The sequence below is a fragment of the Aspergillus fumigatus genome, chromosome 3 (assembly GCF_000002655.1).
Source record: "Aspergillus fumigatus Af293 chromosome 3, whole genome shotgun sequence".
Classification (NCBI taxonomy): Eukaryota; Fungi; Ascomycota; class Eurotiomycetes; order Eurotiales; family Aspergillaceae; genus Aspergillus; species Aspergillus fumigatus.
Genome location: NC_007196.1, coordinates 733,184 through 760,593, shown reverse-complemented (window position 1 = coordinate 760,593; position 27,410 = coordinate 733,184). Strand labels below are relative to the sequence as shown.

General features: G+C 49.2%; 7 protein-coding genes and 2 non-coding genes across 9 annotated transcripts; 6 read left to right on the top strand and 3 right to left on the bottom strand.

Annotated features, from left to right (window-relative positions):
- The first annotated feature begins 1,419 nt into the window (after positions 1-1,419).
- On the top strand, positions 1,420-4,626 carry AFUA_3G02850 (uncharacterized protein). Its single transcript, XM_077804299.1, has 2 exons — positions 1,420-3,313; positions 3,390-4,626. The coding sequence occupies exons 1-2, from the start codon at positions 2,325-2,327 to the stop codon at positions 4,417-4,419; spliced, it is 2,019 nt and encodes a 672-aa protein (XP_077660456.1). The 5' UTR covers positions 1,420-2,324; the 3' UTR covers positions 4,420-4,626.
- Positions 4,620-4,735, bottom strand: AFUA_3G02845. Its single transcript, XR_013344489.1, has one exon. It is a non-coding gene; the product is annotated as a ribosomal RNA (ribosomal RNA).
- A 4,959-nt stretch (positions 4,736-9,694) lies between these two features.
- On the bottom strand, positions 9,695-10,828 carry AFUA_3G02840 (putative isopropanol dehydrogenase; the record flags this gene model as incomplete). The annotated part of the gene is made up of 2 exons (XM_743513.1): positions 9,695-10,175; positions 10,278-10,828. 2 exons carry the CDS (start codon positions 10,826-10,828, stop codon positions 9,695-9,697), a joined length of 1,032 nt encoding a protein of 343 aa, XP_748606.1.
- A 1,839-nt stretch (positions 10,829-12,667) lies between these two features.
- Positions 12,668-14,554, top strand: AFUA_3G02830 (ankyrin repeat domain-containing protein; the record flags this gene model as incomplete). The annotated part of the gene is made up of 1 exon (XM_743512.1): positions 12,668-14,554. One exon carries the CDS (start codon positions 12,668-12,670, stop codon positions 14,552-14,554), a length of 1,887 nt encoding a protein of 628 aa, XP_748605.1.
- Positions 14,428-16,466, bottom strand: AFUA_3G02820 (uncharacterized protein; the record flags this gene model as incomplete). Its single annotated transcript, XM_077804298.1, has 5 exons — positions 14,428-14,566; positions 14,763-15,607; positions 15,918-15,940; positions 16,080-16,143; positions 16,317-16,466. The coding sequence occupies 5 exons, from the start codon at positions 16,464-16,466 to the stop codon at positions 14,428-14,430; spliced, it is 1,221 nt and encodes a 406-aa protein (XP_077660455.1).
- A 1,156-nt stretch (positions 16,467-17,622) lies between these two features.
- AFUA_3G02800 (putative lipase/esterase) lies at positions 17,623-18,554 on the top strand (the record flags this gene model as incomplete). The annotated part of the gene is given in 2 exon segments (XM_743509.2): positions 17,623-17,695; positions 17,704-18,554. Coding segments are annotated over 2 exon segments (924 nt in total).
- A 593-nt stretch (positions 18,555-19,147) lies between these two features.
- Positions 19,148-19,219, top strand: tA(AGC)6. The gene has a single exon. It is a non-coding gene (tRNA).
- Positions 19,220-23,569: 4,350 nt separating this feature from the next.
- AFUA_3G02790 (amidohydrolase family protein) lies at positions 23,570-25,210 on the top strand (the record flags this gene model as incomplete). Its single annotated transcript, XM_743508.2, has 3 exons — positions 23,570-24,288; positions 24,344-24,398; positions 24,446-25,210. The coding sequence occupies 3 exons, from the start codon at positions 23,570-23,572 to the stop codon at positions 25,208-25,210; spliced, it is 1,539 nt and encodes a 512-aa protein (XP_748601.2).
- A 693-nt stretch (positions 25,211-25,903) lies between these two features.
- Positions 25,904-26,977, top strand: AFUA_3G02785 (uncharacterized protein). Its single transcript, XM_001481543.2, has 4 exons — positions 25,904-26,009; positions 26,078-26,352; positions 26,404-26,757; positions 26,826-26,977. Exons 2-4 carry the CDS (start codon positions 26,184-26,186, stop codon positions 26,969-26,971), a joined length of 669 nt encoding a protein of 222 aa, XP_001481593.2. The 5' UTR covers positions 25,904-26,009; positions 26,078-26,183; the 3' UTR covers positions 26,972-26,977.
- Positions 26,978-27,410: the final 433 nt, after the last annotated feature.

Here is a 27,410-nt window from a genome sequence, read left to right as displayed (position 1 = left end):
GGTCCAGAAAGATCAACTGGAAGCCACGGACCAAAAGGGACAGGCAAAGCCGGACAATGGACTGTGGAGTCTATTTAATCATAAACTTGCGCGGCAGCTCTGCTCTTTAATAGACGAGGCAAGTCAGGGCAGATACAAGAGTTGGATGTGGATGAGCATCAGATACAGGTAGTCCAGGGGATTCAGCCGTACTATGTGTAGAACATACGCTAGAACTGGAGGGTGTTTTGAAAAGACGGTTTGCGCAGATCGCTAAGCTCTATGGAGCATGGAAGTCACAGCAGCCATGGCGGGCGGCAGCACAGCAAGTACTTCGAGATGGCAGCGCGATGCTGGTGTGACTGGTGGTACTGCTCAAGAAGCAAATACAGATCTACAGTTGGCTATGCGAAAAGGCTGCAGGGAGTGGATCAGAAGACCCAGTTAGGGTTGGGCAGGTGAAGGAGCTTGAAGTACAACTGTCAGAGTGGGAATGAGGAAGTAATGGTGCGGCATAAAGGAGCTACTGATGGCAAGTCTGGCGCGGATATTTAAAGTGTTAGATAGATCAATGCAAAGTACTTCTCAACTTCTGAAAATTTCTCTTTATAACTACTGGCGCGTGTCCATGGATATCACTTACATTACTGGTGAAGTTGATTGTCATTTGGGAGAATGGTTTACGTCAAGACTTCAGATAGTCTCTAAGGGACACCTATATGTTGTATCGTTGCCAATGTCCACTGCAGACTACTATGCTCTGGTCTGTAATTCATCTTCCCCTCAATCCTACTAAGTCGTGAAAATACATTTGCTTTCTAAGGTCACTCTTCTGACTCTAGTGTATAGGTGTAAGAAGCTGCTATCAGGTAAGTTTCGCACCAAGGAGTAGTATATATAAAACCAACCAGAACAGCATAATTAAACTTCTAATTGACCACTCCAGTGATAAAAACTTTGATATCTTTATAAAGATGTTATCTAGGCAATAATTATTGTAATCAAATTCAGAAAGGACTTGTACAGTGTTCTATGGATGTTTACATGGTAACTTAAAAAAGACAGCGCGTTATATATTTCTCGAGTAGTCAGCTTTAACTTTTACTGCATTATTACATTGGAATGAAAGATCGTAGATACTTAAAAGGCAAGCTCTCGAAGTATTCTGCATTAGTACAATACCAGCCTTCAAGACATCATATAAGAAATTGGAAACGTGACTCTGGCCGAGTTCGAATATCACTTGAAAGATGTTCACAACGATGCTGCACCACGTGGAAAGACCGAAATAAGAGGGTTTGGGCTAAATGTCTTGAAGGGAATCTTCATATTTTTGTTCCACCATGAATAGCTGTATATTCAGCGTGTGTGGAAGTCAAATAAAGTCTGTGGTACAAATCAGTAGTGGTCCATCTCTATAGGGCCAACTGTTATATGACTGGTCAGATTTGCCATGCATCAACATGTCAACCGGAGGCGTCTCGTATTCATTGCATGACTTGGGGAGGATAAACATTCTTTCTACTAATTTTAGATAAATCTAGCCCTTGCACAGTCCCATTTCAGCGGTGAATCACGCAGGATTAAGAGACACTAGCACCTTGACATCACATCATCAGTCAGTCGGGCATGCGTATTTGCACGGCGTACATCATGATAAGTACCACCTCACGCGCGGGAGAATACTAATCACTCATGCTCGAATACAATACACGAGACACTGGACAAACCCTGGATCACGGGGTTTGAAAAAGCCACATAGGGGTGGCTTACAAGGATACCCCAGCTTCTTACCACCACGTTCCTAAGTCCTAGGTAGGGTCGATGGCCTGTTTGGGACAACCAGGTTCTTTGGCTGCGGTTACACACGCCACCAAGGCAGGAATACGAGAGACTTCGTCCTAAAAACTAAGATCAGCCTCGATTACGTGAGTCTTATACGTGCTCCAGCAGTCTGGCGGCTGTTAAATGGACCAGGGGTTGACTTCGAAACTGCATTGCCCATCACCAGGAGGCTGGCGCTCACCGAGAAGATTATATAGTCAATGAGGCGTCTGGTCACAGTCTTTGTATATTGCTGCTGCACTGGTTACTACTTGGGTAGAATGTCGCTACAAATTGCCTTATCCGATGCTTGGCTCTCTCGCATTGGTCTGATGCCGTAACCTGGCCCTTCACCCTTCCCAGCTTGTCAGCCTTTTTGGGTAGGCTGTGAAGGGCGGAACCGTGAGAGATGCTTTATTTCCAAACAAAATGGAGGGTATTATAACTCCGTTCAATGCTGGCGCGGGATTCAGCCTGCGTACAACCCTCTCCGTCCTCGTCAGTCGCGTTGCAGAAGCATCATGGAAGTGAACTCCAACAACAGTGAGTATATCTACACAGCAGTCTGGACGGATTGGTCGCATGGTCGTATTCATGGAGCGACCATCACCCTCAGCGCCCAAAACGCCGGGTTTTTGACGGCTTTTCTCGCCTTGTTTGTGAGCGTCTCAGCCGGCCATTTGTGGCGGATCATCAGCTTCGTCGTGCATCAGTTTCACTCTTCTCAAAAACCCAGAGATGCCCTCCATCACCAACAGCAAGTCATCTTCAAGAACACTACTTCGCCTGTCGCGCTTATTTGGGAATTTGCCCTTCTCTCATGGGCATGGCGCCGGAAGGCCCAGCACCCTCTTCTTCGCAATCTCCTTTTCATTGTCCTGGCAATCATCTGGCTAGCGCTGACCGGTAGCGCCGCCATTCTCTCGGCGCGAATAACCAAGCCAGCAGGCTCTCACTGCCTGATCATGAGCCCTCATTGCGGACTCTATTTGGCCGCTGGCGCAGGATTCAACGCCAGTGACCCCTATCAACTAGACGTATTTGACACCACCCAGCTACTCGAGACTAACACCGCGACTTCCTACGCAAGGACCTGCTACGTGCCTGGTGCAGAGAGACTCCCACAGTGCAACATCTACGCTCAGACTCGCCTCGCCTTGCATACTACCACCAATGCCTCCTGTCCGTTCCAGAGCGGCATGTGTCTGGAAGGAGACAGCACAGCATTTGCGATGGATACCGGTCTTCTCGATTCCCGAGAACACCTGGGCATTAACGCACCGGACGACGAACGAGTGTTGTTCCGCAAATCCGCGAGTTGCGCTCCGCTCACCCGCGCCGGATATATTACTGTCCATAACGACACCAACCCGTTGCCCAACTTCCCGTACTCCGACTACTTGGTGGCTGCGTATCATTATGGACCGACATTCGACGGCAATGGGATTCACAACTATACATATTACTATGATGCGGTGACGGTGCGCGCCCAGATAGGGTATAAACTCCAGTGAGTACTAGCGCCCTAGCCATTGTGCCTTTCCGCCCCTCGATCCGTTCAGGTCTGAATCAGCTATTCTCTTCAGCGGCGTATGGGCAACCGCAGGAGCATCAGAAACCTCCCAGTTCTGGAAGCCTCGTGACGAGCTCAACCGCACCGACGCCGACGTTTCTATCTTCTTCCTCAATGCCAACAGCGTTATGTACGAGTATCCCACCGATGACCCGATTTTCAGCGCCCACGTGTCGGCGCTCAGCCAGCTCCGCAAGATGGGAATGAACACCTCCATCGCCGAATTTGACGACTGGTACTCGGCGGACACCCTCACGACCATTTTCGGCTGCATCGACCAGTTCCAGATCTGCAATGCGCGGACAGAAGTCTGCTCCGATCTGCAGGGTATCCAAGCATGGGCTAGTCTAGACGGAATGCTAGCCTTCATTGACGCCTACGACCTAAGCCCGCTCCAGGCCGACACGCTCTCGGTACTCGTGAACTACCTGGTGCTGAACAATATGTACTACAGTATCTACGGGCGGTCATCGTACGCATTGCGCGCCCAGGAGACGCTGTCGAACCTGAACCAGGTTGCGCAGCTGCCGAGCAACCAGTGGCAGATTGAGGTGCAATCGTGGTTCGAGACCAACCTGGCCAAGCTGCAGGAGCGCAGCGTACAGTTTGCCACGGGGCCTCGCAGCTCCCGTGAGGGAAAACAGCGAGTGGCCCTGACGGATCAGACCCCCCTGTGCAAGGCGCAGAAGGTGCGCTGCCCCGCAGGGATGACTTCCTTCTCTGTATTGGGCGTGTCCTGTCTTCTTGCAGTTGGCGGCTTGATTATACTCTCCAACTTGTCGCTCGACTCTATCATGGCACGGGTTGGCCCCAAGTGGTTCCCAGGTAGCGCATATCGGCGCCTGAACTGGGCGCTGGACGACAAGCTGCAGCTCCAGCGCAAGGCCTTTGAAGGGGCCGGAGTCGGCCATTGGCATGGGCAAACCGCGGCTGTGCCGGTCACAGATACGGGGGAGACGTTCCTCGCGTGGGCCAGTAATGAAGATCCTGCTCCAAAGAGTGATCATCTTGATACATCGGACGACCACGCTACACGTGAATGAGGGAAGAAGTTATATCTGCCTACTTCGTTTTGGCGCCATATTCGCTGCTCTGTTCATTGTTTTGAGAAAGGCGCTTCATAAATAAGTTGCGACGGGGAAAGTCCCGGCGGCATTGTATAAGGCCGTAAAGGCAGAATGGTTCATCACCTCCGTCAAGGCCTTCAAGGCAGTCTGGACGACAAAAATGCTGGTGAATAAAAAACATACAACAGCCGGGATTCGCTGGTGGTCACCCACCCAACTACTAACCGGCCGGCGTGTGGCTTAAGTACGGCTGAGCGGACGGGAAGCCCTGTTTTCCACACCCTATGGTCGTATGTGCTAAGAACAAAGATAACCGAATATGATAAAGGATACCATGCAGGAGGGCCAGCTCCCTTTCCTAATATACTCTTCGGTTATCAGTGGGAGCGGTGTAAGACCCACAGACCAAACGTCACTGACGTAGTTGCTGCCACTGAAATCTAGGTGGCTTCTGCATAGTTTGCTTGGAGCTGTGCCAAACGGCTGTCTCAAAGCAATAGAATTGCCAGCAAAAGCGACGAGAACGGCTGCTCGAATTCAAGTGAGGAAAAAGCACTGGGCCTCTTGGACGTCAACGAGAACCGGTTTAGCAATTGACTTTTGGCGCGAAAGTTTCTGACTTATTGAGGCTCAAAGTATTGGGCTGTGGTCCTGCTTGTGGGGTTAGAGAGTTTGAAGGCATTTAGCATCGCTTCAAGGCTTCGCATGACCAGCCAAATACAGAATACTATCAGGGCTTGCATTAAGTATGTAACCATCATCTGTATGTACCTGTCAGCTATGAGCTTGCTATGACGCGTGTAGGATAAGCCAATTAGAATTACACAGGGCCGGAAAAACCTTGCTTTAGAGCACTGTTGATAGATGCACAACCTGAAGCTGAAAAGTGGTTGGGGAGGATGAACGGCAAACCTTGGTTGTCAAGAACGATGCACTCTCAAATAAGTCGTCCAAAGGTGCTGTTCGGTTTCATGTAAATCTTATTATACACAAATCTGAGTAGTAGGGGGTGAGGCATCTTCCAAGGCGAACACTTGAAACACTTGGAGAGAGAGTCGGAAGCGGAGAAAGCATACACTCGGGTCCAGACAATCCTCTGGTGAATTGAGTGGCATTTTGATGGGTCGTAGGGAATGAATGATAAGAGAGGAGAAGAGAGGAGCAGGTGGTTGAACTGGCTGTTTGCCATGCCTCTGCCCCGCTCAGCCTCGCCACAGAATGCGGGTGGTGACAGTGATCAGCTTACATATTTCCATCTTAAGTGATACAGCTGAGTTGTAGGTCTAACCTTCTGATCAAAGTCGACCTAGATCGAGTATCCTCTTAGGAAAATAGCCTACGTGCACCATCACAATCTCGGGTTCTCCGACTCCGTCGCTGCTTGTTACTTCCCTCCCTTGAGACCCGTTATCCTCATCTCTTACTCCCTCTCTTTCCCGTCCTTTTCTTTCCTCACTCGCCTGTTCCCTGAGTATTCTTCTCCACCATGAGTAGTATCCAAAATCTCAAAGTTCATACGTCATGGCAAACAAGCCCGCAAATAACTGTCTCACAATACAGGCAATCTCCTGTATATCCAGTAGGAGCAATATAAAAGATTGAGCAAGTTAACCGCCAATACTGCAATATATACACTTGCAATCTAAGCATGCATCATCAGTAGCTATCCCGCTCTGTAGGCGATAGGTCGCTTACCTTCGAATCAACTCCAAAACCTGGATCACTAATCAAGGGGTAACATACATGCACACTCACTGCAACAATGAAGAAAACCATTGAGTGAACTAACAGCATCATCGGACACTCCCAAACATAGACCATGTTCGAGTCGGGATACTTTCCTTCACTGTTTTCTTTAACGATCATTCCCAAGAGTGGGCTGTGATCCAAATTGCAAGCCTGGATATACTGCAGAATGCTGAGCTGCTGAGAAGATATCCCAATAGAAAACACATCGAGGACTATGCACCAGTACCAGAAGGCACGTCCCATCCAATGACGGTTCTCTGTGGGCCAAGAGAGACATTGCGCGTCAACTGCGAGCATGACAGTTGCCTTATATTGTCAATATCTCGATAGTAAAATTTCAATTAGATCATACCGCTAGCTGTACATAGTGAAGTTGTTGGGCTTTCCGCGTTGCCCAGGCCTCGAGTTTCTGATTGAGTTCCTGAAGCCTGGACCCTTCGTTGTAGCAATCGGTTATCTCTTTAATAGGAGCAACTGCCAATCGCTGATAACAGCGGAAGTGAGTCACAGTTACCATCCTTGCTACAACTTCAGCCACCTTATTTATATATTAGTTCATAATGCGTCAGTTGCTAGATAGAAGCTCAGTTAACTCACAGTGTTAAATGCTTTATTAATTATATGCCACCGTCGAGTACTTGAATGACTCATCTCGTTACTAGCCTGTAATGCCTCCCACCCATGGAGATGTTTGTAAGTTGATATATTCACTGTTATCTAGTGATCGTGGTGATAATAACTCTGATTCACTTTACTTACTGGTTGTCCTTCTTGGGTCAAAGCTTTTTGCATAATTATGCTGTTGTCCTGAATGCTTCGGTAGCGCAAGTAGTTATTTCTGCTCTCTTGGTGTATTATACGCAGATGGCTCTTCAGCTGTTCGTGACCCTTTTCTTCAAGCACCTATCTTGCATCGGATTACTTTAAACTGCCTGAGGTTTGCGTATAATTCTATTAAATCATCATTACGTTCTTTAGAACTAGGTAAAGTTTGTGTATGTAAGTGTCCCGAATGTTCTGGCCTTAGCATCACAAAGTCAAAATCGTGATAATGATTATTAACTGTAACTCTAGAACGTACTGTCAGAAGATGGCAATTGGAGGATGAATTTGCTCTTAGCGATGGCCCTCCTTGCTACTGACCACCAACAGACTGGCACCTCTCACTGGACTGGTCCATGACGCCTAAGTCGATATCACTAGGGTCTGCGGTTTCAGGTTCCTCCGCTACCACCAGCCTGGGTACCCGGCTGCGGCAAGCCATTGGGACAAAACTGAAATAACGTATTTAGGTCACGGTGTTCCTCTATAACTTCCCTACATATGTATTCTGCCTATACATGTGACGTTAGTATATAAGGATCTAATTTTACTACTGAGTAGTAATTTAAGAACCCTATTATATAGTAATTCAAACTATTTAAAATCCTTTATATATAGTGATTCGCACCATTTGGTGATGTGAACCATTTAAGATCCTATATAGTACAATACCAAATGGTATAGGCATATAATTCTAGTTACGCAGAATTACTGGTGGCCTACATAAACTCCTGAAGTTGTTATTTCGGTTTTGTCTCAATGGCTTGCTGTATAGGGGCCTGTGTTGGCTATTTGTCTACGGTTCTGTCCTTACGGATTCCTTGGTCCGCGGCTACGAAACCTTTTTCAAATCCTATATTTGAATGCCACTATTATCCTGAAACAGGTAATAACAACCAACTTACAGCGGTCAGCAAGTATTCCTACGAAATATGAATGCATTTCCTTTGTGTTCTAGTATTGCACACTTAGTAATGCGCATCGCTCATAGGTTTTGATAAGGACATAAGAGGTTACAAATGAGTAGAGTAGATACCACTCATATTAAAAGCCTGCTGTAGGATTAGCCTCCATGGACATGTACAGGAAAAGGGAGAGAGGAAGGGGAGAGCAATGGGAGAGGAGCTCCCTGGTATTATCCTATCCCCTTCTCTCAAACACAGCAATGTTTAATAACTAAACACTGTCTAGCTCGCAATGCCTCATCTCACTACCAGATAAGGAACCTAGCACATTCACAAGGGATTTGCTTGTTATAACAGTTCCACAGGTGTGAATAATTAAGTGATTATTTCTCTGGTTCATATATTTACTCAGAGTCCAGAAGAAAGGACCGTAGTTTCTACAACCTGACTGTAGGTTTCGCCAAAGTAGCTCTAAAGCATGTAGAGAAGCTCCATAGCGACCATCTTGAAGGCGAGAGTATGTAGAATATGGCTGTGAAAGATCTGTTAATTTCTGCTAAGCTCTCATCCTCTGCTCTACAGTAACTATCTGCGCAAAAGCTCTACCATAAATATAAAGCAAGAACAATGTGTTGATCAATAAGTGAAGATATATCCTTTACCATTGTTATTTATAGAGAAACCATCAGTACCTTACACTAGGCTGCAGCTTCAATACATTGGACCAGAGCACAACGTCAGGCTTATTGAAATCAAGGCATGGTGACGATGTTGATATTCACCACCTGAACCATGTCAATAGAACTCAATGGCCACTATGCGGTCATTCACTACTTTCAGGATAGTTGGTGCTCATGAACTTCTCCTTTTTTCTTGTGTTTCCTTCATTGATATCGTTTTACTGAATCTACATTTAACTTGCTCCTTCTCAACCTGAGTGCATCAGCAACTTACCTCACCTTCAAACTTGAGATCAATCAAGGGACTCTTCATCGTGTTCAGCGCCTGTCATATTTAACTCGACTTATTAGCTTGCACGTCTCATCTGAATATTCACAGACATCATGTCTCACTGGGCGCTATTTTCCGGCGTTGTCCTAGCTGTCGTGTTTCTCACTTGTTGGATCGCATGGGTTATCCGACAAGAGTAAGTTTCTCCTCCACCTCTTCATCTGTCGGTACAGGGCTGACGCGTCTATCACCATAGACTCGAGCGGATACTTGATCGCATGTTCCCGGAATACCACCCGACAACATTAAGGGAATACTTCTATGCTGTCAAGATGGTCCGAAGACGACGTAAGACGCGACAATCATACTCAGTTTCCATGGAGAATTCTAACGAGGGGTTTTACATGACAGGTCGGTGGACATGGCCCTCACAATGGCGAAGAATGTCTGGCACGCAAAAGGATGATCTCGAGGCGAACATAAAAGCGGCTAGGCTCGAGTAGTGCGGTGTTGAAGTCAAAGACACGACCTCTGATTGCCAATGCCACGATGGTCCACACGTTCTCTCTGGCTGTCCACAGATCTACCAGGGCGTACAGCGTTTTTCTGGAAGATGTACCAACAATGGATATGCATGAAGAATCAACTCATCTCCGCTTTGTCTACATTAGACATCTGCCGGGGTATTTTGTGCAGGAACCCATAATGAATGAAGTTTGCTGCATTGTAAACGAAGATGAAGCAGTAAAGGAATATACAAGCTTTTGTTTCAGTCCTTTGCCGGGGGATCAAGGACTCAAGGCCCCCGCTGCACTCCCCCAGACTTATTCCTTGTGGACCAAGACCACACCGCAGTCGCCAGCAGTCTTCGTGGCAGCCTCATCAATTGCCCTTTCGTAGTCCTTGAAATCAAACTCAATGTCGTGAAATCTCGACAGCGACAAGTTCCCCGTCTCAATGAGCCGGATCAACTTCACAGGAGCAGTTCCGTCAAACATAAAATTCCCCTTCACCGTGATGTTACGCATCATGAGCACTGAATAAGGCAGGCTGACCGCATCCGAAGCACCACCCATCAGAACCGCACGACCATTAGCCTTCAAGGCAGATATGGCAGAGGCGAGATGTATCCATTTCTGTCCCTCGGCAGCCGACGATGGAGTAAAATCAAGGAACAGATCCGCACCAAGCCCGCGAGGGGTGGCTTTCCTCATCGCGTCTTTCAGGGAAGTCTCATTGAGACCCTCCGTTGCAACTCCGACTACCTTTCCCTTTGGATAGCGGCTCTGGATCTTCTCGACGGAACTCATCCGTCGCCCCCACGGCAACAACTCTTCCCCGCCCCATCGCAAGCGCAACGTCAATCGCCGCACCGCCGAAATGCCCCGTCGCAAAACACACAATCACCGTCTCCCCGGCTGCAGGGCCCCCGACAGTAATCCGCCGTACGGAACAAGCAGGGTGTTAATCCAGGTGAGCCGTGCCGGTGAATAACCCATCTGCGCACACAGCAGCGATTCATCGAGAACATGCACATTCTCCAGCGGGACGAGCTGTTTCTCCGCCCACGAGCCATGCCGCCAGTCGTTTTCGGATAGGATGCGCGCTTCGGGGGTTATACCTACGAAGAGGCCCTGAAGGACGATGGTGCCGTGTTCCTTGAGAGGGTCATCGCGTGCGCGTACGGCAAGGTCGACGTACACTAGTTGGCCCGGTTTGAGTGCTGTTGTGTCGGATCCGGTGGCCTCGATGCGGCCGATTGGGGATACACCAGGGGTGAGGGGGAGGGAGAGGGGATAGGGACGTTTGCCGGTGAGGATTGCGCGGTAGTATGCGAGGATAGGGCTGGCGAGGACCTTGATGAGGACTTGGCCGGATTGGGGGGCTGGTGTTGGGACTGAGGCGAGGGTGAGTGGTAAGTTAATACCAGGGAGGATGATGGCTTGGTGGGTGGCCATGTCAAAAGTGTTGGAATGTGAGGAAAGAGCTATTTGCATTTGGCTGAGAGGCGTACATTTGGTACCAGTGGTCTTTAATAAACTGCTCAGACGAGGATATCGGATTTTGACTGGTTCAGTCGGCGAGAGATGCTTAACTTCAAGGAGTATGAATATCATGACTCGTGTTTGGAGTAGAGTTGTTATCTCCTCTTTACTTTTAGACAGATATGCATGCTCGTAGTTGAAATGTCCTTGCATAGTCTGACGGGATTATCAAATTGCTTTTTCACAGTTGGCATCTCATCTCCAATCATACGCCAAAGCAGTCATGTCGTGGCCCTTCAGTCCGGCTTTGCCTTGAGGTGTTTAGCACCGGAGTTAATGACTACCTATCCGAGACGTGGCTCACACCTGAGGACGCCAATCTTTGAACACCAGCTCAATTGATGAAGCTGTTAGGTGGTGCTTCCTGCGGCACTTCGTATCCAGACTGTTGGCGCCAGCCGCGTTTCTTGTGGCTTCCTAACAGATTTGGACAACGACAAAAGGACTATTCCCGTGGCATAACAGAAGACGGCAATATTCATAATGTCCAAAGGAAAGCAGTAAGTGGGCACTCTCAACGATGCCTTTGGTATATCAGATCAGACTATCTCGTCTCAATGAGATCCAGGATTCTGGCTCCGATCGATGAGGAGACAGGGCTCGAATCCTAGCAAGAGTGGCTGAAGGCCCATTTCCCGAGCACCTCCAGTTTATCGATTGATACACTCCAAACCAGACGTGGAATGTTGAGAAAACGAATGACGACTGCATAATAAAGCGCGCAGAAGGCGGGAGTTACATCTGCTATGATGAACACCTGCTCCTGGATCGGTCTGCAAGCCCAGACCTTGGGTATCTCGTTTTAACCTAGAGCGGGCCGGCTTCGATGATTGCCGTCAAGGTCCCAGGCACAACCTGGTTTGGACTGCAGAAGGAGAACAAAATGAGCTCCATTTAGAACAGGGAAAAGGGTCCGATGAGCAGATGTTCATGTTTGATTGCATGTAATCAATGTGTATATGTGATTGTGTCATGGGATCTTTATAATTATGCGTGCGGCCGCTATTCAAAGCTAGTGGTCTTGCAGGGTTTGTGTCAAATCTGGGGCTTGGAAGATTGGATTCTCCTTGAAAACGATTCTGTTTGATAATAAATATACTCACTATGATCCAAGTTTGTCCGAAGTAAAAGAGCCATACCTTGTTAGGGATTTTCCTGGAGCGGGATAGCGGCATCTGCCCCTCATCCTCTCAATTGCGGGGTAATGCTTCCTCGGAGATGGAGAGACAAGTATTTGAACAGGGACGTAGATACCTTAGAGGGCATTTGTCTACCAGACTGATGCCAGATTGATCATATAGTGGACTTAGGGCTCGTCAGGCACGATCCACCCCCATGATGCCCAGCCCACCGTCCACGGATCGAATCAGATGGACCATCATACGACGCCATGATTCCACATCCCGATTCGGACCAGAGTATAGAGTAAACTCGACGAATGAATGCCGGAACTGTCCTCAAACCATGCAGTCCAGAGAACCTGAAGGCCCAAAAAAGCAGCCGACAACCAACGTATGACAACTTGCCAATTCAGGAACCGTTGTCGCCTTACCTGGAATCCTGCCGGCTTCTCATCTCTGCGACCAGTGAAAGCCCCCCACGTGGCGACGGAGAGATGCGGGTCTGCTCAGGACAACGATTTATGTTGTTACTGCTTGCCACTCTGCGTGGTTTTCTCCCCTATCTATTAATTCAGCCGACAACAAAGTGAATACTCACTTATGAACAGACGATAACACTTCGTTTGTCGAGATGACGGAAGAAAAGGCCGTACCAGGGAAGCTGGAAGTCGCGCTCTTCCTCGCCGCAAGCAAAGGCTACGATACGATCGTCAAACTCCTCCTGAGCACCCCCGGGGTGCGTCTCGACTTCAAAGACGAGGACGGGCGGAATGCGGTCTCCCTCGCCGCAGAGGGTGGACATGAGAGTGTCCTGCAGATCTTGCTCGAGACCGGGCAAGTAGATGTGAATGCGGTGGATACTAAAACAGGCCAATCCCCGTTATGTTGGGCAGTGAAAAACGGACATGCAGGCGTGGTGAGCAAATTACTCGCTGTTGAGAATATCGACCCGAATATTCCCGACGCCAACGGCGAGACGCCCTTGTACGCGGCTGTGAAGAGTGAGAATGGGGGGATAATCGACCAACTACTCGCACGGGCGGATCTCAATGCAAACACCCCGGACGCTGCTGGACAGACACCCCTCTACTGGGCTGTGAAGAACGGAAACGAAGCGGTGGCGGGGGCATTACTCGGACGCGCGGAGGTGGACCCGAACGCCGCTGGTGCCGATGGACAAACGCCGTTGTATTTGGCTGTCAGGAATGGGCACGAAGGGATCATGAATCGTCTGCTCGCGCGCGGTGAGACCAACCCGGATATCCCCGACGCGAATGGCCAGACTCCCCTCTACTGGGCTGTGGAACAGGGAAACCTGCCGTTTGTGGTGCAGCTGCTCAAGGTGAATGCCGACCCGGATGTCAAGGATAATCAGGGACGGACGCCGTTGCTATGGGCTGCGGAGAAGGGACACGAGGAGGTGGTTCGATTGCTGATCGGGTCGAGGAGAGTTAATGTGAATGCTGCCGATGCGGTCGGCAGGACGCCGTTGTGGTGGGCTGCGAGAAACGGTCACCTCCCTGTGGTCCGACTGCTCGTGCGCAACGGGGCGGATCGAGAAGCGCAGCCGTCTCCTGATGACGAAAAGGTCGCTCATGGCACGCCGCTGTACCAGGCCGGCAGGAAGTACCATACCGACATAGTGAAATACTTGATCAAGAAGGGCGCTGACATCGATTGCCCATGTGGAGAGTCCGGCCTCCCGCTTCTGTTGGCGCTGGTGGTACACGATCGCACGAAGCGCGGGATGAAAATGCTCAATGTGCTACTTGAGAAAGGCGCCAATGTCAACGCGAGGGATACCAAAGGAAGGACTACGCTTCACATATTAGCAAAGGATGGCGACATGGATCTGACTGCCCTGTTCCTGCAGAGAGGCGCCCAGGTCAATGCTGCCGCCAAGGACGGGAAAACACCACTGCATCTGGCCGTGATTCATGAACATGAGGAGATAGTCGAGATGCTCCTGGCCAACGGCGGAGACCCTGAAGCAGCCGATCACACAGGAGATACACCCCTTCATCTCGCCGTGTTCGCAGGCCATAGACGACTAGTCGGCTTGCTACTAGAGAAAGACTGCGATATCAACGTGACGAACCACTGTGGAGAAACACCACTGCACAAGGCAGTGGAACGCGGCCATCGCAAGATGGTGGAGTTTCTTTTGAGGAACGGGGCGGAACTCGAAATGCAGGACGACTATAAGAGGACCCCGCTGCATCGAGCAGTCAAGGCGAAGAACCACGTAATGAGGTTGTTGGTCAATAAAGGAGCCAACATCCACGCGACAGATATGTACGGTCAGACCGCATTACACATCGCCGCCGAGGCGGGACTACGCGACGACGTGGACTTTCTACTGGGCCACGGCGCTGAAGCTGAAGCGAAAGATCACAAGGGTCGGATACCATTAGATCTGGCAGTTAAGGCTGGCGAGGTCGAGGTCGAGGAGCTCCTCCAGGAAATGAGTCTCGTCGTCGTCGACGCATCGTCAGGAAGCGAAGAGTCGGGGGGCTGACAACGTGGTTGACTGGTACTTGGAAGACGGTCAATAGTCTATGACATGGTTGGACTGGCTAACTGTATTTTATATATCATAATCCTAGATCTGCAAGAAGCCTATTCGTCATCTCATCCGTCATTTTGAAACTCCCGATAAGTGGAAACACATAACAGAAATAGACATGTAGGTCAAAGTCGCTACTGGATGCTCTCAGCATTCTCACGCCTCCGCTGTCCCATGCTGCTCCCTCACACCCAGCGGCGTATGCCTCCCACTACTCATTGACCGACCTACATCCTCCGATGGCAAGGACGAACGTCCCATAGACCCCTGCCAATACGACTGCCCCGACAAGGACGGCACGCTCCTCTCATCGCAGAACATGATCGACTCGCGATCCAACTTCACTTGGCTCGCTGGTTTCGCGTTCTCGGCGGTCGGGCCCAACATATAGAGCGAAGATTCTTGATCAGGTTGCTTCCTCGCTTTGATATGCCGTTTCTTCGCCCAATTGCGGAAACATCGGGCGATGCAGGCTCCTACGAAGACGGAACCGAGGATGCTGAAGGTGACGATGGCGGCGATAGTCCCGCGGTGGTTCCATTCTTTCAATTCAGCAGATTCGGTAGGCGTTGGCGTGGTGGTTGAGGTTATGGTTGTCCTTGTTGCTGTGGTTGTTGTGGTTGAGGCAGCGATGGATGCGGATGACGATGACGTGGCTGTGCTGCTAGAGGTACTGGAAGTTGTAGTTGAGGTTGTCGTAGCTGCTGCAGTGGTTGTCGTGAAAGATGAAGAGGTTTCTGAGCTGCTTGTAGTCCTGGAGTCTGAGGTCGTCGTTGCATGGGAATCTCTAGTCGTCGCGGAGGTCACAGTCTCAATAGCGGTGGTCGATGTAACTGCGTCCGCAATTGTCGTGGTATCGCGCTTTACTATCCATTCTCCAAATCGGATTTCCGGCCTCGCAAGATGACTACCATCAGGTTTTCCGTCTTTCGAATGGGTGCTCCTTGTAGCCGTTGACAGGTTAGAGTTCCCTGCTCCATTGAAACTGAATTGACACACCACTAGCTGGATAGCTGCCAAAGAAATAAACATAACCGTCACTCGCATATTGGCCGATTGGTAACTTTACCAATTACCGGCATCTCTCTCCAGGTTCAATGAAAGTGGGAAATTTATCACTTAAATTGGGCCACGTAAAAGTGGATTCCCTTTTTGGGAACACGTTCGTCCGCACTCTACTCTTCTTGCGATTCTACAAGGGCTATTTTTGTCACTTTGCAAGTCATACAAGGCTTGGAAAGGCTGAACATCCACTTTCTCCCAGCATTGACAATGTAGCCTGGTTGGAGAACATACGTATCCGCCACGCGGCAACGACCCACAGGGCCGGTTGCTTGTCTGGATTTTCTATATGGTGACGACTATAGTCAAGCCACAGTGTCCGCCATTAATTCAAAGCTAGGCTTAAACTTTCTCTTCCCTGGAGGTCTTGCACTCGCGAGATATGAAATATTGTGTAGACCATCGGGAAACACACAAACTCTCAATTCCCACACTGCCACATTGTGGGGCCATGGAACGAATCCGAACTGGACATGATACTGCTGAATATCGTACCTCCCAGCAGCAGCTGAGACTTTCACATGTGACTGTGTGCTGAGTAGCGTGTTGGACTAGCAGTCAAACGCAGATGTCCCATCCAGGTACCGCCGTGGTTCATGGTGCAGCAGCCCCGAATTGCGCCCTAGGTGTTCAGCTGTTTGGCACACTTGACTGCTGCAATGATAGTCTTTTTCTTAGCAGTTGTGTCGCAGTTCTCACCACTCGTTGTGGCCTCGTACGCATATCCTTCGACGTAGGTCCGGTCGGAGTCGGTGCCATACACGAGGGAGCAAGAATTCTGATTTGATTCGCTTTTAGTCATAGCGGCAATATCCTCATAGATCTCAAGACCTGCGTTCGCCGCAAGAATAACATTTGATATTGATTTCACAATGGTTGCTGCCGCGACGACGGTTGTGATACCGGTACGCTTGTCCAGGGTATTGTTGGTGTAAAGGGGAGATACTTCTGACAACTCTAATAGACCTCAAACTGGAGAGACTCATGAGGGTAATACTTGGTGGCTAACAGACTGGGAGAATCGGATATTGACCCGCTATCTAATATACTAGGTCACAATGGCAGCATACAAAAGGACTAGAACTAGCAAGTCAGCTAAGCACAAGGTAAGTACCAAGGTCTCCACTGCCAAGGAGATGTATACCTACGCATCTTATGGGAATTGTGAGGCAATACAGCCATATCTACTCCGTGTATAGGTGAGCAGTTCAATGCCGCTCTCAGAATCCTATCACCGAGCCCAGATAGCAGAATTTTGGGTTGTATGAGCGACTCTGTTGTTGGACCATAGGGAATACTTCACGCTTTGCTCTCTGCATATATCTGGGAAAATGAGCTGTTTGACTGCTTGATGAAAATTCTAGCTGCTTATTTAATTTAGATCCGTCCTAATTGAATGTCGCAATGGGAGCGAATGAAACTCTATAACCCAGCGAGTTCTTGCTGATCAGTTCTTACCTGTCGCTTAGGCTTCGATACCTCAGGCGAACGTGATGACTCATGATGAGCAGTTTGGGATGAGGAACGAGCAAATCTTTGGACGAGCCAATAGAATCGAAAGGTCATCGATAATGCCCCCATTTGGTACCTCTATCCTCTCAGACGCCCGACTAGGAAACCGTTTATAGATTGCAGCCTCAATAAAGCCGATGACTTCAATGCAAATCATCGATTCTGCCACTAATCAGAATTAGAATTGCATAGCCACATCCATGTCGCTTTTGCGGGAAATCTTCTTGGACTAACTCATATTATATCATAACACTGCCACTGCATGGTGGACAAAACCTCTATAGCGCTATTGTGAATGTGCAGTTGAACAGAGGAATTCCGAAGTTCAAGTTAGCCTCTTCCGTCTCACTCGGTTGCCTCAAGATTGCTATAATAGAATCGCATCCATCTTTCCTCTATCTTCAATAAGCCTATATCACTTTAACCAGCCCTTCTCCACAAACACAATGGCTCCAAAACCAAAGCTGTCATTCGATCGCGAGCTAGACTCCCTCCTTCCAGATTATAATGACTTAATCCGTGAACAGAGTTACCCGAAGTCAATGATATACTACCTCCGGGAGTCACTCACGAAGAACACACTTTCCTCGGCCCTGACAAGAACCCGCTGATCCTCTCAATCTTCCGCAAGGAGAGTCCGCCAGACTCTTTTCCACAGAAACGACCAGCCATCTACCATATCCATGGTGGAGGCATGATCATGGGCAACCGCTTCTGCACACTAAGCGGCCCGCTCGAATTCGTTCGCGAACATGACGCTATCTGCACCACGATCGAATACCGCCTTGCGCCTAAACATCCCTACCCTGCACCGATCGAAGGTTGCTACGCTGGCCTGGTCTGGGTACATGAGCACGCAGAGGAACTCGGAATCGACTCGACTCGTATTGTAATCAATGGACTCTCAGCAGGAGGTGGCCTGGCAGCAGGTGTTGCGCTGCTGTGTCGGGACCGGAAAGGCCCTCCTTTGATCGGACAATCGCTGTTCTCGCCTATGATCGATGACTGTAATGACTCAGTTTCGGCGCATGAGTTTACTGGAACGGGGATCTGGGACCGCAATGCCAATATGGCAGGTTGGAATGCGTATCTAGGTGACCGCAGAGGAAGTTACAATGTCAATGTGTATGCAGCTCCTATTAGGGCAAAGAATCTTACAGGCCTTCCGCCGGCGTATATCGATGTCGGATCGACAGAGACATTTCGCGACGAAGATGTCCAGTATGCGCAGAACATGTGGCGTGACGGCACTCAGTGTGAACTGCATGTTTGGCCTGGTGCATATCATGGATTCGAGGGACTGTGCCCGAGAGCGCAGTTGTCTATTATGGCGAGGAAAGCGAGGTTGGATTGGCTACGGCGAAGTCTCTTCTGTTGATTGGATGGTCTTTTAGGTACATTTACACAAGAGGACGCCGTTATAGCTAAGCTAGCCATGCTTGTGGTCATCAGAAGGTGGATGGACGCCTGACAATCTACACATATTTGTGGATATCACTTGTCGTTGAACATGGCACTCTTTCGTGCCAGACGCTCAGCACTGGACAGCATGGCTCTTGTAGAGGAAATAAAATGATATGTAAAGAAAGTGGCCACGGTTTTGTAGATCAGAGGTAAACGACACCAATGTGATACGTGGACCAGCGCGGGCAACTGGTTCCTACCTGGGTGTTCTATCGAGGTAAGATGGTATAGGGATGCTCAGTGGTTCCAGCGATGACAATTTGGTTATGTACAGATTCATCGTGAACAGAAACAACAACACATAATTTCCTTAGGTGATATGCAGAGATGTGGAATGGCTGGCTTAAGCAAACCGTCAATCCAGCTACTCCGCTGCTCTACCCAGCCCATTAGGCCACCAGGATCCACCAAGGGTCAGGATTCGGTCGAATGAGTTATGTGCAGTTCGATGGAAAGGGAGAATTCTTAAGACATGTGTCCTTTATTGCCGCAACGCTTCAACAAGTTGGGCTTGTGGTTTAGTGGTATAATACCCCCTTAGCATGGGGGTGGTCCGGGGTTCGATTCCCCGCGAGTCCACTTTTTGTCTTTTGTCATTTTCACCATCCGCAACACAGCAGCAAAGAACAAGACATATGACTAAGGAGTCTTCACTAAGACCGCACTCAGCAGTTCGTTGAATCATGGAGGCGAGTGGCAATGCCTTTTCTGGAGAGATCTTCTACGGCTGTGACTGTTGATGGAACAGATATCTTCGCGTTGATTCTAGCTATCCCGTTTGTCATAGTGCCTGGCATATTTTGGCGGTCTGCCGAAAAATGGCCTCTTTGTGACGTCCTATTGCTATCTAGGGCCTCCGAAGTTATACATTGGGTAGGCCTTGTGCTAGAATTACCTCAATCAGTGATATTTACCAGTGCTGTCATGCAGTCAGGTCTGGGAAAGAGCTCACCAGCATCAAAGGGCTGCAATGAGTAATCTTTTGTCTCATAATCCGGCTTTGCCCGGGCACGGCACCCACGGAAAGCGGGCATGCGGTGCATGTAGCCGGTAGGGTCTTTTTTTTGTTTCGTCTTTACTGCAAGAGACTCATACCATACTGACTGTGATATAGGAAAAAGACAAAGTGTTGGGGAGCTCATCTTTCGCTTGCCGGCCGTCACTCCTACTGTTCACTGTGAAGTAGGCGGGCTGACCACACACTAGGTGATATGATCCTACCAATCTGTTCGCTCTGTCAGCGGACGGGGACCTCCTGTGTATACCCTTTGCGGCGGAAGCCCCGCGCGCCCCGCGTGGCCCGCGCCAACAGATCAGATACCCCGAGTCAAGATGCCAATCTGAAACATTGGACGCCCCAGCAGAATGGTCTGTTTTCTCCAGAACCTGCGCGTTCTTAGCATGTACAACTGACGGCTTCTGCCACATGAATTAGATACAACCATTGTCAATTGTCGTCCAACAGGCCTAGCTGTGGATGTTAACAATGGCATGTTGTCTCCGGCCGTCAACCAACTCGTTTCACAGCCTCCTCTGATCCATATGTCCAGTGATAAAGACACTTCGCACGGGTCTCCTCACTTCTCGTTGAACCCCCTGGAAGTGCTCAGTCCGGGATTCTGGGATCCGGAATTTACATATGGTCTTCCCATCTTTGACCTGGAATTTCAGCAACCTTCCCTCCAGACAAATAAGGGACCAGACGTCCCGGAAACTCACCACGCTGATTATAACTTGCTTCACGATGATAGTGTTACACGTCATACAGCACATCAACAGTTTACGCCGCCACTAACAGATTCTTTGTCTGTACAAGCTCCACAACTGCAGAACATTAGAGACATCTTTGAACAGGATACTTTCAGAGACCTGCCGCATACTTTGCTAGATGAGCTGCAAGCCGGCTCCATTCTAACGATGTGACTTACTTGCGTTCCTGACTATTGTCAATATAGTGTCGATCTTTGGTTTGATAGGGTCCAGTCATTCTTACCTTTGCTTCATCGCCCTCGGTTCCAGAGCCAATTTGCTACCGACACTGGAGTAACGAGCTCAAAATATCATGGCTTGGGCTGGGAGGTGGCCCTTCTGCTCAATGCGATGTTTGCAGTAGCCGCCCGTTTTTCTGACGCTCCCTATTTTGCCAGCATCGTGGCGACCAGTTTGCCCAGAGGGCTAAAGCAATCTACGAGGCTTCCCTTCCTCGGTTAAAGGCCCCCACGTTGGTGTACTTGCAGGGGCTTATAACTCTTGCATTTTATCTCTATGCTACCGAACCTGATTCTCAGGGCTGGCTTTTGATCGGCACCTGCGCGCGACTTGCGTATGCACTGGAACTCGATAAACTAGACGAGGATAGTGAGGCTGTTCAAGCACAAATGGGCCTTCCAGAAGAATGGTCTATGCAAGAAGAACGGCGACGAGCGTGGTGGTGTATTTGGGAACTCGATGCGTTTGCCGCCGCTATTGCGTGTCGCCGGCCAACTATTGATAAAAAAAAACATGCAAGTCATGCTGAAGTCATGCTGCCAGTATCCGATGAAGCATGGTTCTCTAATATCCCAGTGGAATCAGCCATCATCGACCCCAGGCCAACACACGCCTGGCGCACGGAATCAGGATCCCCGCTCTTGGTATTTAGTAGCGAATTTCCTTCTCCTCTGTGCACATGATTTGCTGCATACAAAGGCACCTTCCCCCCAGGAGGTTGATCAACTAGAAGCTGCTCTGACATGCTTTGCAATGCTGCTTCCTGCCTCCTTGGACTTACAGCGACCCCTTTCGTTTACTGAAACCACGTATCGAAGAAGCAATTGGGTGGTCTCGACACATATTATGTTGCAGGGGTAGGGTCTCTTACCCAATGTAGATCAGTCTGTACCCTGGCCTCTGACATTAATACGTCTATAGGGCATTCATCTTTTGCCGATTCATCAATGCTAGAGAGGCACCTAGACCACTATCAAACTCTATCAACCGCCTTCTCGCCCTTTTGGCTGCGGGATCTCAATTTCAAGCTCGCACAGCAGATTATCAATCTAATGCGGAACAAGTCTTTGCTGCTGTTCGAAGCTGGAACCCTCAGTACATCGGCCTGCATAATCCCTTCATGGCTTGTCTGGTGGTTGGACCTGCTGCGATCAATCTACGGGTTGCACTGGATTCAAAGAAAGAGGATGCAGCGTCATCGCTGACAGGACTGGAGGTTGATTTGTTAATTCTCACCTTGAAACGAGTAGCAAGGTTCTGGAATTTCGGCTCTATCCTTCTGGGTAAGTGAATTCTTAAAAAGGATTAATCCGTACACCGCTAACTCTACACAGGATCTAATCCGAAAGGTGCATGGCAATCAGGCACGAGCTCCATGACTCACACATTTGTATTTTTGAAGCGATACATTCCGCATCGTATTATGGGAATCTCGAATTGTCTGTGTGCAGGTTATACCCCATGTTGATTGTCTGTGCCTTTCCGAAATATACCCCTCGCACCGCTCCCGGCGGCTGGTTCTGGGTCTGGAGACGAGGTGGTGTTATGTACCATCGTCGACGGTCTCTTGAGCAGATTCTGGGATCAAAAATGGCAGAAATATCGAGTAAAATGGATATTAACGGGTGCAAAAGTTGCTTCCCAGGTCAACCACTACTTTCGTGGCTTATAGAACCACCGTTTTTGCTAAATAGCCACATCCCTGCTGTATTAAAGAGCCTCTTCTCTTTGGGAGGCATTTAAAGTCAAGATTGCTTCAGCAAGCGACTAGTTGCGCTAGCACCGATGTTCCTCGTGAATAGTTCTGCCTCAGAGCTTGCAGTTGGGCTGTACAAGCTATCCGACACGGATCTAAAGCTTACATATTTTACATTCAAAAGACGGGAGAAGTCGGGACGGTTGTTCTCTGACAGGGCTAACCAGCTCCATTGGCATTTGGAGCGGCGAACAGCCACAGTTCAGTGATGCAGGAATATATTGGTATGAAGTTTATGCACTTTAGCGGCTTCAATATGGTGCCCGATAGGTCGATTATGACGACGTGTTGGCAGGCATGTGTAAGGTAGTCAGATATTCGATTACTAGTAAGGGAATAGCTAGTCCGCAACATGTATCAGCTCATGTCTAATCATCCATGTACAGGTTCGATTGTTCTGGCAATATTGTCGAGCATTGTTCGATGGAGACGTCGTAAACTGCTCGACAACAGTGGCAAGGGAGCCCGCTGCCCAGGAGACCATCGGCGTTTGGGGGACCCACTGTGACTTTTGCAGTCTTGACAGGCAGAGTCGGGGACACTTGAAAAGAAGAATGGGATACCATTCGACTAGTCGCATGCATCCAAGAGCCCCGAGTCCTAGTAGTCCACCAACAACTCATATGTTCCTGAAATCTCTATTGAACACTCCGGGAAAATCTATAGAAAAGCCTAAGCGATTATACAAGACTCATAAGACTGGCTTGGTGCTTTTGTCGAATTATATATATATGTACTTTTACTCTGTATATTCGTAAGCCTGCCTACTTACCTACTCAAATCAATACTTCAGCTACGATCAATGATACATGTATACAACAACAAAGGCAGCTAATTGTTTCTCCTGAACTAGGTATAGACTGAATGAGCATGTCAGTCTACATATTCTTGATGACATCGCCAATAGATAAAGTACTAGCCAGGCAGGTGATGGGCAACACTGACTCTCCTTGGTCATAGCAGGAACCCATCCGCTCCGTCCAAGCGCCGTTCTTCAGGGTTTCGGCAGGCGGGAGGGACTGCCAATGTAGATAGCTTTTCAGAATGCCGAGTCCAGGGGTCAGATATATAAGTATCTGCGCTCTTCTTGTGATCGGCGGTATTGTATCTATCCTGGGAATCAGAATATATCAAGAAACCACGGAGGAGACTCGACCCTGCTCGTTACAACTGTGCTCAGAAAGATGGGCCGCCCCTCTGGACTTCTGCTGAGCATATCGGCTTTACTTGCCGCTGTTCTCAGTCCCGCCGCAGCTGCAAAAAATGGGTCCACGCTCTTCAAAGGAGGAACGATCATCGCGTTCAATGAAAAGAAGCAGGACCTGGACATCATTCGGGGTGGATCGCTGCTGATCTCTGACGGCATCATCAGTGCAATTACGGAGGGCGCCTATGATAAGCCTCTGCCACCTGGTACAGAGATAGTGGATGCCACTGGGGACATCCTGACTCCGGGCTTCATCGACACGCACCGCCACGGCTGGCAGACAGCATACCGGACCATCGGCTCCAACACCACGCTTGCCGAATACTTCAATCGTTACGGGGAGTTTGCTGCTGACGGTATTTGGTCTGCCGATGATGTCTATGTTAGCCAGTTGACTGGGTTGTACGAGGCGCTCAATGCGGGAGTCACCACAACTTTGGACCACGCCCACCACACCTGGTCTAAGGCCACCACTGATGCTGGTGTCCAAGCCTCCATCGACAGTGGTGCACGTGTGTTCTGGTGCTTTGGCTTCCATAACGTGTCCAACTTTCCTTTCGAGCAGCAATTGGCAAAGTTCCAAGAACTTGCAGATAGTCGTCGGTTCAGCGGCCAGGCGAGCTCCCTTGGTATTGCTTATGACGCTTTCAATCCTGGAAGCGCTCAACAGACGGAAAGCATCATTCAGCTTGCCATGTAAGTGTACATGCCCATGTATTCAGCCTGATTTACTCTGACCGGGAGAAACTAGGGATTATAACGTCTCGGTCGTCACAACCCACTCGCTTCCTAAGGCCTATGGGGTAGTAAGTGTCATCCCCTTTCTGTAACACTTTCTCGTCATCTCTGATAGTCTCTGACAATGTGCGCAGTCATCAACTCGCCTGAGGATCTTCATGCATTGGGATTTCTTAACAGTTCTGTTCCAATTGTTTTCTCCCATGCGAGCTTCTTAACGCCGACGGGGGCAAGACTGCTTAGGGAGACAAACCAGTACATATCGATCACTGCCGAATCGGAGATGCACTACGGCCATGACCACCCCTACAACCACATGATCCAGGATCAGGCCTCTCTGGGGGTCGATACTCACTTCACATTCTCTACGGACATTCTCACCCAGGCACGCATTTGGTTGCAGTACGTGCGTCTGACTCTTTACCGATGGCTTGCTCAGAACTATGAGGTGGCGACAAAGAACCCGATGTCTGTTGACCAGGCCTTCTTGCTGGCCACTCGGAGCGGAGGACTGGCCCTTCACCGACCCGACTTAGGTGTCCTCTCGGTTGGTGCCGCTGCTGATGTGGTCGTCTGGGATGGTTCGAGTCCGGGAATGCTCGGGTGGCACGATCCAGTTGCCGCGGTGATGCTACATGCCGGTGTAGGCGACGTCAAGCACGTCATGGTTGACGGGAAGATGAAGAAGAGGGACGGCAAACTTCTCGTCCCCAAGTACCAAGACTTGCAACGCAAATTCGTGGACGTTGCGAAGCGAATCCAGTCAACCTGGCTGGCTATGCCGCCTACTGTTCTTGAGGGAGATTTCGCCATGTCGGGTTATCCGCTCGCGGTTCCTCCTCTGGCCGATGTTGTTCGAGGAGATGAGTCTGGGTACTGACCTTGAATTCAAGGGGTGTACTGCTGACCTCTGGCTGGCTTTTCTAGCCGCGAGCAGCTGCTCAGACAATTCAAACTGTCTATTTTGTTTGTTTTCTCACTGTACAATTCTGCTGAAGTTCTACTGCTTCGTCTGGACTTGTGTGTCTTGTTGGTGCGCCGCATCCGAAACTTTCGGTACACCATGTATACATATCAATACAAAGCCCGTGTTTGATTGAAGATGGATGAGAATACAAATATACTTATTGCTTCCGTAACATCCAGCCCTAAGCGGGGATCTCACTGTTTCACTATATCACCTGTTCCCGCCTCCCTTGACTTTCACTGTCAAACCCTTGATCAGAATTCCGCGGTAATTATGCCACTCCGAATCTAAGTGGCTTATAGAAGAATACTAGACTGTTTGGCTATGTGGCTATGTTACCTTCAGCCACGATGCGGGATCTGTGTGCTTCAGACAGTAATCTCGACAACTCTCGTGGCCGCCGTTTGTGATTTACCGAGGGTCCTATATGACATCGCGGGTGGTTTAAGAATGACAGTGATCGTCTAATTCAATTCACATTATACGGCCCATCCTATTATGATAATGCACATTATTTGGATTCCAATGCGATGTCCATCCAATATCGTTAGGGGAATTGGTGATAAAGCCATGGAGCGAGATAAATCTGCTGTGCGGGAGAAGACTCAGCAGACCAAGCTGGCTGGGAACTGAGGATTATGTGTGGTTCGACACATGCATCGAGTTTGGTCCAAACTCTACATACGCTCTAGTACCTAGACTCCAAGATTCGGTACGATATGTCAGTACAGGGTAATGCAGGACCACTGACGTCTCAACTTCAAGGCTAAACTCATCTAGATACGGCCCGGAAGCGGTCAGTCACTAGGATATCCCAGTCCCCAACATCAAAAACACACCGAGTTTGCGGATTCTACTTCTGCCGAGACATGCCAAAACCGAGACGATGCAACCGATACACTCTCGTTTGGAGCCCGACAGCAGCGAAGATCACGAGAGCGAGGTCCTCGATGATTTCCTTGATGCTACAGTGATTTCTCCAAGCAGCTGGTGGAGTACAAAGAGCACATGGCGCATTGGACGAGATGACAGACTCGAAATGCCTTGCTCTCTCGGTGAGCACCTTCCCTGGTCTCTAACGGGTTCCGGTCACTAATGATGACCAGAAAGGCTCCTAGATGATTATAACCTAGCGCTAATCGCCGAGTCCCCAAATAGTCAGCTCATCCGGCCGAGATTGGATGCCATACTGATCCAGATCCTATCCGTGGTGAAAGAAACGCGACAGAAGTCCGTGAACGGAAAGTTCGGAATGTCGGCTATTCTGGACGCGGTTTCCTGGGGATCCCGTCGCAGACTCTGCATAGCACACGACTTTCAAGGCTGTAGCTACACAGTTAGCTGCTCAGTGGACTACACTCTATGGTACGGGAATCAACAAGACCTCGAGACCAACTTTATCGTTGTCCGAAGTGATGTGCTGATGGAGGATGAGTGCTGGATGCCTCTTGCAGCCATGTGTAAGTGATATACTGCTGTTGAGAACGTGTCTCCTCAGCGTATCGTCCTACTGACACGCACTGCCTAGCAATAATTCACTACGCTCGAAAGAAAGCCGGGAGGAACGCGGAAATATATGGTGTCTGTACAGATAGTTACAAATGGACATTTTTGCACCTCAACAACAAGAGTCAGGTATGTATTTGCCACTGTCTAGATGATATAGTAAGCTGAGGGCATATCTGAAAGTACTCGTCGCTCCACTTGGACTGGACAAAAGGTCAACAAGAAGAGATCATCAGCCAGATTAGCAAAATTATTAAACAGGCAATTGAGACTGCAATATCAGAAACTCAAATGAACCGACGGAAAATGACTGTGACCCAGATGACTGGCTGTATGGTTTTGGAGGGACAGGTGGAGGGCTCTAGAGAACTGTCGGATTAGGAAATAGACAACGACTAGGCGGATAGCAGATATAATCAGGAGTAATTACGCAGGCATTTTGAGTCTGGTTATGTATGCTGCGTTGACATCACATCTGCGTCTTCGATAGCATTACCCTGTCCTGACCCCGACATTTGCAAACTCTATTACCGCACTCCACCAAGCTATCCGACTAACATGGACTTCTTTGATAGATTGAGGATTCGAATTGGCAAAAGCTCAGTAC

What these genes read in the sequence shown, in the direction of transcription:
- AFUA_3G02850 (XM_077804299.1), top strand. Translation starts at nt 2,325, where the DNA reads ATGGAAGTGAACTCCAACAACAGTGAGTATATCTACACAGCAGTCTGG. An exon ending in CAGATAGGGTATAAACTCCA is followed by an intron (nt 3,314 to 3,389) that starts GTGAGTACTAGC and finishes TATTCTCTTCAG; the next exon opens with CGGCGTATGGGCAACCGCAG.
- AFUA_3G02785 (XM_001481543.2), top strand. Translation starts at nt 26,184, where the DNA reads ATGCAACCGATACACTCTCGTTTGGAGCCCGACAGCAGCGAAGATCAC. An exon ending in CGAAATGCCTTGCTCTCTCG is followed by an intron (nt 26,353 to 26,403) that starts GTGAGCACCTTC and finishes AATGATGACCAG; the next exon opens with AAAGGCTCCTAGATGATTAT. An exon ending in GATGCCTCTTGCAGCCATGT is followed by an intron (nt 26,758 to 26,825) that starts GTAAGTGATATA and finishes CGCACTGCCTAG; the next exon opens with CAATAATTCACTACGCTCGA.